This window comes from Mytilus trossulus, chromosome 1, assembly GCF_036588685.1.
Source record: "Mytilus trossulus isolate FHL-02 chromosome 1, PNRI_Mtr1.1.1.hap1, whole genome shotgun sequence".
Lineage (NCBI taxonomy): Eukaryota > Metazoa > Mollusca > Bivalvia > Mytilida > Mytilidae > Mytilus > Mytilus trossulus.
In genome coordinates this window covers 47,699,938-47,712,999 of record NC_086373.1, presented here as the reverse complement: position 1 = coordinate 47,712,999, position 13,062 = coordinate 47,699,938, and the positions used below count along the sequence as shown (strand labels likewise).

At 29.8% G+C, this 13,062-nt stretch overlaps 1 protein-coding gene across 10 annotated transcripts in view; it reads right to left on the bottom strand.

Moving 5' to 3' along the window:
* LOC134725934 (hepatocyte growth factor receptor-like) overlaps positions 1 to 13,062 on the bottom strand; it is a 50,868-nt gene that overhangs the window by 3,983 nt on the left and 33,823 nt on the right. For 9 of the 10 annotated variants that reach the window (XR_010108614.1, XM_063590245.1, XM_063590235.1 and 6 more), the window contains exons 8-20: positions 12,172 to 12,311; positions 11,485 to 11,694; positions 10,272 to 10,380; positions 9,116 to 9,379; positions 8,571 to 8,729; positions 7,457 to 7,736; positions 6,849 to 6,932; positions 4,773 to 4,925; positions 3,823 to 3,906; positions 3,185 to 3,369; positions 2,550 to 2,659; positions 1,456 to 1,618; positions 884 to 1,020 (exon numbers count right to left, since the gene is read on the bottom strand). Coding sequence is in view for 9 of the 10 variants with exons in the window: in XM_063590245.1 (XP_063446315.1) it covers positions 884 to 1,020; positions 1,456 to 1,618; positions 2,550 to 2,659; positions 3,185 to 3,369; positions 3,823 to 3,906; positions 4,773 to 4,925; positions 6,849 to 6,932; positions 7,457 to 7,736; positions 8,571 to 8,729; positions 9,116 to 9,379; positions 10,272 to 10,380; positions 11,485 to 11,694; positions 12,172 to 12,311 (2,078 nt within the window). In the remaining variant the exon portion in view is untranslated. The remainder of the gene's footprint in view (positions 1 to 883; positions 1,021 to 1,455; positions 1,619 to 2,549; positions 2,660 to 3,184; positions 3,370 to 3,822; positions 3,907 to 4,772; positions 4,926 to 6,848; positions 6,933 to 7,456; positions 7,737 to 8,570; positions 8,730 to 9,115; positions 9,380 to 10,271; positions 10,381 to 11,484; positions 11,695 to 12,171; positions 12,312 to 13,062) is intronic. The other variant, XM_063590308.1, reaches the window with a different exon arrangement.

The following is a 13,062-nucleotide window of genomic DNA, read 5'->3' as shown; positions in this document are numbered from 1 at the left end:
ATACACTATTTGTTCTTTCTAATAAAGATATTTATTGTAAATTTATTCATTTTGCTTACAATCACAAATAAATCATTGCTGGTAAATCCCACTTTCATAATGAAGAATAAAGCATTGAAATTGCTATTCACTAAGCCATTTGTACTTTTTTTGATATATTGAAAATACATTTTTAATAGTAATTCCAATTGAAGTAGATCCTGAATATTAAATGAAACTAAGCATCACTACTATTCCATTTCAGGAATCTTAATATAACATGAAAATATATCCCATTAGAAAACACTATGCCACACATAATTCATCTTGTAGAATTACTCACAAATAGATGGGCTATCCGAAAAATCCATTTCACAAACACTTGAATTCCATTTAGGAATCAAAAACTTAAAATACATCCCACATTAAAAACACCATGAAGCAAACATATATCTCCTTTTTTATAAACTAAATTCACTGATTGAAATTTCCATCTTGACTATTTAGAGACACAAAAAGAAATGGCTTAAAATGTCCCATATCTAAATAGAATAGTCTATTCAGGACATTGGTCATGATGCATGAGGAAAGCAAGCTAGCTATCAGTCATTTAAATTTTACCTTTTAGGAATAGTGAAGATTTTTTTACTGGGTAGTTAAATGACCACCTGTTGATGAGCTCTCACAATACCTATTGTACAATTTAAATGGACAAATTGTGTTGACAATTTTTATTCTGGTCAGGCAATAGGTATTTAAATACCTCAAAGGTGATGGGATAATGACAGTAATACAAATTTTCTAGCACATATTCCCCTTTCCGCTTTTTAAAGATTTTCTTTCATGAAGCATTTTGTAGATATTTGTTTGCCTTTTTGGTTATAAAATATAAGGTAATACTTACAAAATATCAGGACAAAACGGTGGTTGTGGCATTCGTCTACCCTTCTTTATATATCGTAGAACATCCCAGTTATCTACCTCTGGGTATGGGTTAACTCCCCTTGTCATTAATTCCCACAGTACAACACCAAAAGACCACTGCAATATAAGAGCTCTTATTTATAACTTTAATTGATAGCAAAACTCATTAAAAAAGTATATAATAGATAATGGAGGGAATGGTTTTAACTTTACGGACTTGGTCATGTGACTTTATTGGTCATGCTCTGGTCACAGTTCTATACAATATGTTTAAGATCTATGGAGTTTATTCAGATCTAGTGTCTTTTATTTGTATTCTTATAATGGTGAGGGATTGATTGTAAAATAAAGTATTTAATATTGAGACTTATTTTGAAATCTTTTAAATAAATTACTAAAATATCTTGCAAAAAATCGCTCAGATAAAGAAAGAATATAAAACAAGCTTACATTTACAATTAATTTTTAATTTTTAAAATGTCAGACATACTATGATACTGATGTAAAATAACTACTAAAAGCAAATACTTATTTTCTTTTCTAACAACTCACCACATCAGACTGAACACTATAATGTCCTTTCTCCAAACATTCTGGAGCCATCCATTTGACTGGCAATTTAGTTTTCTTGTTCTCACTAGCATAGTAATCCTTAGCATAGATATCACGAGACAAACCAAAATCTCCTACCACAGCACGGAAATTTTCATCCAGCCTACAATGTCAAATATTTATTTCATTAAAATTCAGTTGGTTGTTCTAAAGTTGTAGTTACGACTCCCTTCTATAAACACAGTTGAAATTAGTTGGTTTGGGTAAGTTTAGGATTCAAATTTTTGTGCAAGCAAATGTTTCAATTTGTTTTCCACAGTTTTGTTTTGTTTTCAACAAAAAATATTTCAGAAACATGTAGAGAAACCATGAAAATACATTTGTATTGTTTGCATTACAGACAAAAATTATCACAGTAGCAGTGTCTATTTCATTATTCTTATAGACTAGAAAAACTGCATTTTTTTTTCCAGAGGCAGTCCAAATTTTCTAATTGGTAAACATATACCGGTAATAATTAATGGACAACTTATAATGCTACTCTTCTTTATGTATATTCAAAAAGGGAGGAATATATGTTACATTAGTTAAAGATAATTTTATACAAATGACCTAAAAGTCTGTTTTCCAGATTCTATATCCCCCAGTATCTAATTAGAAGGAATGTATTACATCGGATTCCAATATTTGCAGAATGCCACACTCACTGCAAGAAGAAGCCCTATATTCTTCTTTTGAGAACTGTAAACCAAAAAATCTGCCCAAACCCCATATATTCTCTTTTTATAGTAACAGTCCAAATTGTCTACCCTTTATGCAGATCTATTCTGAAACTAACTTCTTGTTGTTCAATTTGTTTCATTTAAGTAAACATATTTAATAAATCTAAACATCTCATTGATAATCCCACAATAATACCACATCTTCTTATTCTTAAAAAGATGTATTTAAAAAGAAAAAGATGCTGCATGATTGCCAATGTGACAGCTCTTCACCAGAAACTAAATGACTTTGATGCAAGCAACTATCAGTCACTGTACAGCCTTCAACAATGAGCAAAATCCGTACCACATGGCAAATACTTGTCTACTTACATACAATTTCTAGCAGCCAGATCTCTGTGTACAAACTTACACCCAGAGAGGTACTCCATACCTCTAGCTATATCTATTCCAAACAGGATCAGATCTTTAATAGTTGGATTCTATAAAGTAGGAGACATAAATAAAATCAATGGGAAGAAATCATCCAATGAAAATGAAATTACCGGTACATTGTAATTTGGATTTGGTAAATAATTAGTTATGAAACGAAACAAGTGTGCCCTCTACAATAACATGCAATTACAAACATGGTGGAACAGTAACAAACTAGATAAAGAGTGACAAACTGACACAACTGTGAGTGGAATGCAGGAAAACTTTGAAATTGTAATAGTGCAAATTTAAGATTTAAACAAATTATTTTTAAAATTGAATACATTTTGTAAGTAATAATCAAATCTTGCAATAAAATAGTGTAAAGCATTTAGGTTGTTGTGTTAGGACAAATGTTATTAATCATTAAACAGAGAATGGCAATGAGGAAAGTGTCAAAGAGACAATAACAGTATTTAGGTATAAAGTGCTCAATAAGTGTGCATGTGGTCCATTATAATATGCCCAGATATTTTTTAGCTACCCATTATGTGATCAGTTATGTAACAAATTTCCTTGAGCCTTGTGCTTACATTTTCTTCTTTTCTGATGTATGATAACAAATCTCCATGTGTCATGAATGGTAAAATAACCAGAGGCATGTCATCCATGCCAAAACATATCCCTGTTAAAGTCAGCACATTGGGATTGTGGAAATCTTTCATTCTTAATGCCTCCTCAATAAAACTGTCTACATCTAACTGTCTTGGGTCATCCTCTGTAATAGATTATAAATTAAAAAGTGAAATACTAGTCTAGTAAAATGAACAGAGAAACAGTTCTTTCTTTTATTAGTGATAAAGATTACAATGTTGACTACTGTACCCTAATTTTTTACTATTTTATCTATTTTGTCTACTTGTTTTGCCATCATATTGTTGTCAATATAATGAAATTCAATACAACTGTCATAAAAGTGAGAGGTTTAACTAGCTACAAAACCTGGTTCAATCCACCATTTTCTACTCAAGGATGATTATACAAATATGTACAGAAATTGTTTTTAGTGACACAAGTTCATCAATTTCATCTACACCATTATACTCTTTCAAAATTTACTGTCAAATATTCTCTTTTCTTTCATATAGTTTTTTTTTATTACTTAATTTTTTGAATAAAATATTTTTTTGTAGGAAAGTTTCAATCTGCTATGACTGAACGAAAATCTTACGATGAAGTGTTTTCACTGCTACAAGCTGTGACCCTTTGACATTAGGCACTTCCAAGTAGCCTCTATATACACAACCAAAATGTCCTAAAAAAAATACAAAATACAAAATATAAAAATATATTTCAGATAGTGCTAATACAATGTTTCTAGCATAAAAAATAACATGCAAAAAGTGGTAATTTTTTTAGGTATTAAAAAGCTAAAATAGTTTTTTTTAAATTCTTCTTTTAATGGAAAGATGGTATAATTATATATTAATAAAAAAAAAAACAGTCAAAGAAGACGAAACTTACATGCAGATAGTTTTCATAGAGAACAGGAGACAATTTTAGATAGCATACCGGTACTTCTCATAATTCATGTATAAAATAATGCATCTTTTGTGTTACTGCAACATTTTGTGTTAATTTTTTTGTGTTTCACTATCCTTCTGTGTTGCTGTGTCATTTAAGCATTTAAAATGTTGTATTTTTAGTCTTATTTTGTTGATACTTTTATCTGCCTTTTTCATGACATCACACTGAAATTCCTACACTGGAAACTAAACTTCTGAGGTTGTGGGTGACACTTTTTTTTAAACATTTTTTATTGTGACACAATTTGAAATATTTTTTAAAATTGCTTTTTATGTTGTAATGCTACATTGCTATCTCAGGTTAAGATGAAGGGTGGCACCTGATGAAAAGCTTAAACCAGCTGCATTTGTCTTCAGTTAGGAGCCTGTTAGAGGTTAACATTTGTTGGTAACAATACCATTGTTTTTCCTATTTGATTTGTTTGGCACTAATGTCATTTTGGGGCCCTTGAGAGGCTCTGTGTTGAAGGCTGTACTTTGCATGACCTATAATTGTTTACCTTTTATACATTGTGACTTGGACCGGGAGTTGTCTCATTGGAACTCCTAAAACATCTTCTTATCTATAATAAAACTAATTCATGAAAGTAAATACCTTTCCCAATGATTTCTCCAAGTGTCAACCATTCTCTCTCTATGAGAAGATTTTTATCCTTCAATACCAACAGTGTGTCATCATCCAACAGAATAGGAGATCTACTCTCAGCTCCATAAGGGAGTTCCCCTGACATTCTCTGTTCAGCATAAGCTGATATAACAAACAAGTAAATTAAGTTGCAAAAATATTTATGTACATCAAATTATCAATTAAACATCCACTCAGAAATCAGCATTTATATTTTCTAATTTAGTGATGCATATTTGCTATTAGGTCTTCAAATTTACAGAAAATCTGTAAAACTGAAAAAAATAGATATATTTTGAGATATCATTATTTTGTCAGTAAAGACAATCAAATTCAAGCTTAAATATGAAAAATCTATCATAATTACACATCTTTAAAACTTTCAGATGGATTTTGTTTAAAATGTATGTGGCCTAATTTGTGTTCAGTCTCAACCTTTATATATGTTATTTTTACATCAAGTGATACATTCATTTAAATATTATTACAGAACACAAGTGTGATCAATTCCATATTACGGTAGACAAAACCATTTACAAATTTGCAAAAATGCTACAATTGAGAAGATTTTAGTAATTTTGAATGATTTAAATTAAATGATGCTTAGTATCTAATGCCTGTGTAAAAACGACCAAAACTTATGTAATGAATAGCTGAAAGTTTGCATTTCTAACAAATTTGAATAAATGCTACATTTTGGCCCCAAAGAAAGGTCTTACTGGAAGTACTCCAAAATTTAAAAAAACCTGGTTCTCAGGCAAGGTTTATTTGTAATGAATTTTGCTGTTCTTTTTAGGTTTGTTAAGGTGAAACAACTCTCTAAGTATTAAGTCATTTATAAATTTTGCTTCCAAATATTTTTTTAGTGTAACTCAAGAATGCATATCTAGAAACAGGCTTCAAAACACAAAACTTAGGAGTTATATTCTCTATGACATCACAATGATATAACATATAATATTTCTGCACTTCTGTGACCAGACAATATAATCCTAATTAGTTTCATTCCTTATTTTCTAGTTCATTCAAAAAATGATATAAAAGAGTGTTTTACATAGTTCCAGGTTTCAGAAGGGTTGATCTTTCACAAACATGTTTACTTCTATCACATTCTTTATTTGTCTCTCACAAGTCAGGAGACTGTTATTCAATGGTTGTTAAATTGTTAATTCATGTTTGTCATGTTCATTTTTTCTTAAATGGAATTGTAACATATTTAATAGGATGTTGGTTTTCTTATTTGAATTGTTTTATATGTTTCATTTCATGGCTTTAAATAGCTGACTATACAGTATGGGTTTTTCTCATTGTTGAAGATTGTAGGCTGGTCCATAATTGCTTATACTATTTCATTTGAACTCAGGTGGATAATTATTGCATTGGACAGTTAACCACATCTCCTTATTTTTATATTATTCTTTACAATGAATATCAAATGATCAAATATAATTTTTCTATTATTGTATTTTAAAATATGTACATGAATTTCAAATGAAGTTTAGCATACCCATAAAATATTCTATGGAAAAGAAAATTTATGGAAATTGTAAAAAAAAAATCATTAGTTTGTTTAATCATCTGTTACAAATTTTAACTCAATAATGTGGATTCATTATTACTCCTTCGGTACTAACTTTTGTGTATTTCCTGGGTACAGGCAAACCAAAAATTTAAATGTTTAACAAATTACAAATTTTCTAAAAGATTGCATGCAGACATTTGCAAAACAACAATATATAGTACGTGTATTAACGAAAATGCAAGATTTCTTAAATCCATGAAAATTGGTACCCAAAGAAAATAAATGAATCCACAGTAGATTGACAGAGGAGAACAATGAAACATATACATCCCTGCATTTCCTAAACATGTATTAGTATATCTTTTTTCATATTTTTAATGATTAGTAATTCTCAATAGTTTAAATCCATGTGAAATTCAAAATAAATATAAAGGCCAGTAACCTAGAAAATATTGCATGCATTTGTAAATTAATTCATAGAAAGAAAGACAAGAATTTGATATTAGGAAGGGCGATAACTGTACCTTTCTTTTCAGACAAACTGTCTGTATCAGTTACTATAATTTTAACTTCAGATATTTTTTCCGATACTTTTATCTTAGTGGATTCTGAAAACATCATGATTTTGATTTAAAATTTATATTTTTTTTCAATCATTTATCAAGATTCATACACCACTGTGGATTCATAATTATTCAAGGGATTCTAATTTTGAGGTATTTTACTTCCAATATAGCACAAATTTCCTATAGGCTTGTATGCAAGCTTTGGCAAATTAGGAAAGAAAATATCCATGAAAGAACATTTTCCTCAATTTATTATTAAATTTGCACCCACGAAAATTTGAAGAATCTACAGTTTCTTGTAAGAGATTTTTTTTATGTGAAATTGAGCAGAGTCCAGCAATTATTTTAGAACCCATCCAATTATTTTTTTCAAAAAAAGATAAAAATTCCAAATTTTATTAAATGTTAAATGTGATTTTCAAATTCTATTTCAAATAAATAAATCAATTGTAATTTTTGTTGAAATTAAAGAATATTCTTAAATGGAACATTTTGGAATAGAAATCTGATATAAAAAAATTGTGAATTGTTATTCATATGAATCATCAGTTTTGTTAAAAACTAACCATTTTGTGCATTTTCCATATCAAACACTCTTTGCCCTGCAGAGTCTAGTCCAGTAAACGCCACTTCACGTCCTGCAGCATATTGAGCGCCATGTTTATCTGGAGATCTTTTAAAAGGTCCAATTTCTTGGCGTTTCATTATATACACAAGTACTATAATGCAGAGAACGACTAACGCTAAAATGACAGCCATGGCGATGATTCCTGGTGACATGGCTGAGGCTATTTCCTGTGTGTAAACTAACTGTCCAATGTCGTAAGTCATATATCCAACTTTCACCTAATGATAAAAACAAATAATGTCATATGTATATCTCATTTAGAGTAAAATGACAAAAGCTTACTCCTGTATTGTAATTTTCAGCTTTTTAAAATTGTCATACCCCTTATATCTGTGTTGTCTTGAGAACCTAAACATAAGTATTGTTTTTTGTTTTTTTTCAATAGAAAATCCTGATCTTTAAGATGGAATATTTTCATAAGTAATCAATGTTTTCTCATTATGGAAAATAAAGTATAAATCTAATCACCAATTCATTATCTTATACAACATGATTTAAAACTGATATATGTGATGATTTTGCATTGTGGGTGTGACACTTGGTCATAATATCAAATACTATAAATTCAGAAATAATTGAGATGTTTAAATTAATGCTTAAAATGCTACAGGATTATTATCGCAATAATTTAAACTTGCATTTTGAAATTTTTTATATAAATTACAGTAAACATGATTTTTCTCAATATCGCAAAAATTCAAATAGCATTTTAGTCTAAAATGGCAAAATCGCAATAATTTCTAAATTTACAGTAAAGAAATTAAAGTGATAAAACTATCTCTAGCACAGAAACCTCAGTCTTCGAACCTTTACACAAACTAAAATGGCTCTTTTGTCGAGTTGTTGTCTCTTTGATACATTCCCCATTTCCATTCTAAATTTTGTACAATACATGATGAACCATAATAGGTAAATATTCCCAACCTGAGTGCTACTGTTTTCATAATAAATGTTTTAATATTTGGTTTCACAGTAGAATCAACCCCATGCTAACTACAATCCTCTACATGAATTGACAATGGTTTATCTACTATTGACCTCAGACTACCTACCTTTACTGTTCTCTTGGGATCATCATCACCAACTGATGATGGTTTATCTTTGGGTGTACAATACAACACAGTTGCCCTCATAACAGTCACTTCACATATACTGTTACCAATGGTTACAGTCACATCTTTTGTTGTCACACCATAATGTAAGTGTTCACCCTGTAATTCAACATTGGCATTAATTTCATACACAACAAACAACCAAGCTTTTGCATATATCATAATAAAAACTATTTCGATTGTTTTACTTAGTTTTTCACACCTTATCACTATATGTCCGCTATTACTGGACATTAGAAAAGTTCCCATAAAATTTTGAAGTTAGAATAGCAAATATCTGACGCCACAATTGAAAAGTGATTATTGTTTGAATTGACATCATAAGTGCAGGTTGACCAGGTTCTAGGGTCAAGCTGAACAGATTTCTTAATAGTGATCAGGTGTCTACTATCTGTTATTTACTGTTAAATTTGATTATTTATATTTAGAATTAAAAATATTCTAATTGTATCTAGTAATTAACCTGTATTTAAAGACTAATATACCTTAATTTCAAGCCTCTCCTCTGTAATCAAAAAGTATCTGATATGTTCATCTTCAGCAAAGGGAAGAAACACAGGATTAAGGAAGTAATGCATGTATGACATGGACTGAGGTAGTTGTTTGACAGACTGGATGCCATCCATAATGAAACTTAAATAGACAGATTTGTATCCACAACAAGGCAGAGCATTGTTATCCATGGCAGCTGTAATACTTGGTGCAGGACATAACAAAGTTGTCCCATCTTGAGAAGAGTTGTAACATGCCTGAAAAATATTTGAATTGTAGAAAAATGAGTCTGCAATATTGGTCACTTTTTGCATTTAACGGTGATGAATTTTAGAGGAAAGTCTTAACAAGAAATGAGTGGTCATCAAGAACATGTTAAAGTTTGAAAAGCATTGGTTGATTGGTTCATAAGTTATTTAACAGAAACAGTTTAAAATGCCATTTTCTAATCTATCAAAGACTAACTCTTGGAACAAAAAATGTGAAAATCATCATTTTTAAACTTGACCTCCAAATAGTCATCAGTAACAAAATATTTTGATATTGTTTTTAACCATTAGTTGTGGAAGACTGTTTAAAAATCAGCTTTTCAAATGACAATAAAACATTTTCAGCTGATAATTGTATTTAAATTTCTTTTCGTTGAGACTTGGGTTTTTCCCCCTGTGGTATAGTTATACTATTTATAAGTTCAAGACTGGTTAGTGAGAGTAGTTGTATAACAAGTTTTTGTTTTGGTTATAAATATAGTTGGGTGAAATATGCATTTGAAATACTTTGGCAGTTAACAAGGTGGGGTCCCGTTATTTTATATCAAGAAAATTTGCGGGTGTCATTTATCGAGAGTACTCGCTCACAGTAACTACGACAGTTTTTGCAGTTTATTGTGTCATAAGAATGTGTTGATATATATGATTATACTTTATCTAAATTCAGTCCATTTAAATGTATTGGACAAATGTGTTTGTACTTATAATATGTTGGTTTATAATGTTCTTAAACATTGCTTACTAGAAAAGAAAAATTAAGTTACTGTGAGCAACTAAACCTATATCTAGAGTTTTGTTTTATTCATTATATCAAGGATTTAGTAAAGAAATGTTTTAAATTCGGACGAGCATGGCGAGGGAGAATTTAAAATATAATTACCACTGGTACAGTTTGTTTATTGTTATTATTATATACTAGTGAAGCTATGATCATTGGTTCTGATATAATGTGAAGATTAGTACCAGTAACTGTCACAGTTGTTCCTCCACTGAAAAAGAACAACAATCTCATAAGTTTGTCAATTGATTTTTATACCATATATGTATGATTTATGACCATATATACTTTTATACTTTAACTAGTTGTGTTTATTTCCATATATAGTAACACAGCTATATTTTGAGCAATGTCAATTTCATCATGGATCCCTTTTCCTACTTCCCCAGTTTCTCAGCCTCATACAAAAAAAGTTTATATTTTTCTGACATTAACCTAATATTGTATATATATCTAACTATATGTCTAAGTTAATAACTTGATGCAATTGAAAAGATACTTTTCCTGTAAATTGCGAAATTTTGACCTTTCAACCTTTAAGAGGTTTGAAATAAAATTTTGACTAATTTATTGTGTTGTATATTGGATTAATGAAATAAAGTGAATTTTACTAACAATTAAAATTCAGAAATAATTGATGCAAGCTTTTGTTTTTGCCTGAGCGAAAATGAGGGCTCAAATAACATGAATATAATGCCTACCAATGTTAAAACTACAATAAAGTATAGCTTGCATCAATTATTTCGATTCTGATTAGAACAATTAAGGTAATTTCTATGTTCGATGTGTATAAAGGTAAAGCGATTGTGTAGACTCTTCCATAAACCTCCCTGTTTTGTTTGTAAAGAAGCAAACAACTGGCACTGTGATTTTTCAGAGGAAGGAGTTTTTGAACAGCCAGCGTGAACAGTTGTCGTATGTAGGTCAAATATGTCAATTTCGGAATGCAACACATTACAGTCACAATAAATGAATCAGTAACAACATGTGCATCATTTAGGAGTTTGAAAGTGTTTTAAGTTAATGAAATATATTAAATGCATGTCAATTTGATAAAATTTATTATTCTGCAGTAGTCAAAATAGGCATGTGCAAAAAAACATTATTGGATTTAAAGCATGAGTTTATTCACAAAGTGAATGAAGCAGGTCATATTAGAATTATAGTTAAAGCATTTTTAAATCAGCATATTAGATTTTTCTCTATATCAAACATTATATGTTGACTTTAAAATATGTAGGTTTCAAAAAATATTTAAATGTAGTTGTGATTAACAAAAAGAGAACTCAGAGGAAATAAACCAGATATGCCTTACGCCTGTATAGATTTATGTGGTCCAATAGATGTGACTGTTGAGTCTTCCATGAACTGATAACTTTCATTAAACTGGTATGTAAATCCATCTATGTCCAATCTAATTGACACATCATACACTGGACTTGGACTGGTATCTCTCTTCCTCTTACGTTTGCTGTACAGTAACTTAGGAGTCAGACATGTTAAACTGGTATCCTGTATTCCTCCACTGGAAGTATAAAATATAAACCTGAGAGGGGTTTTAAAGACATTACAAAAAAAGTACAAATTTTTATTCAACTTGATCTGGGTATTTATTTATATAAGTATCACTTTTCTCTGTGACCAATAAAGTCTTGTTAGTCCCGGCTTCATTTTTTACAACTTTTTACACCTTTGTGATTTAGAGCTTGACACATTGCATAGACACATATCTATTGTTGAATATTACACTTGACCTCTAGATGTATATTTTGTTTGTTTTTGTTTTGCTCATTGTTAAAAGCCATACAGTTAATAGTTGATTCATATTCTTGTTTTTTGGTCTCTTTTAGTTATTGGTTTTATCAGAAATCATACCACATCTTGCTTTCATATTAACATGTGGCATATTTGTCTTAGCCATTCCTTACAGGAAAATAGGCAAACCAGTCTAATAAATATTTTTCATAGGACAATTACTCCTCAATCACAATACTGTACAAACCTAGGTTCAATGACACATTTTTGTCCTGCCACCAGAACAGAATGTTTTGCTCCAACATTCAGATTCTTTCCAGATATCACTAACTTGGTCCCTCCAGATAATGGCCCATACTTTGGTGTAAAATCAAGGACTTTTGGAGACTGCAAAATTAATTGTCAAAGGATCTTTTTTATTGACATATGTGCTGTAAGTTTCTAGGTGCCAAAAAACAATTGAAATTGACATGTTTTTTTGTTATTGAAATTGAAGGATAACCTCATTTTATTCAAAGGATCTATTTAATATCTAATCATTGTCATATACTTACTATACTTAATCATAATGGTAAATAAATTCTTGTTTTAAAATTCAAACCAGAAATATATTTTTATCCACCAGATCAAATGATATAGATATGAAAATACATATTTTGAAGATTAGAAAATGACAGAATTTTGTTAGAATCTTATTCAATTAAATTTCTAAATATTAACATATAATTAAAAGTAAAGATCAATGAGCATGTTTTAATCCAACTATTGTACAATTTATATTTATCTATTTTATCTATATCTGTTTTGTTTATATTTGCACAAAAATTTGTGTGTGTATGTTTTATTTTACTGGAAAAAAAACAAATGCAAGCTGGAAGTTAACTGATCCCTTGCATAAGGTTAATACCTAATCAAATCTAAGCAAGCACTCAACTGATTTCTGGCATAAGGTGTATACCCAATCATATGAAAGCAGGCAGTCATAACTGATCACTGGCATAATGTTAATATCCAATCAAATGTAAGCAGGCAGTCAACTGATCACTGGCATAAGGTTAATACCCAATCAAATCTAAGCAGGCATTCAAATGATTACTTGCATATAAGGTTGATACCCAATCAAATGAAAGCAATGAGT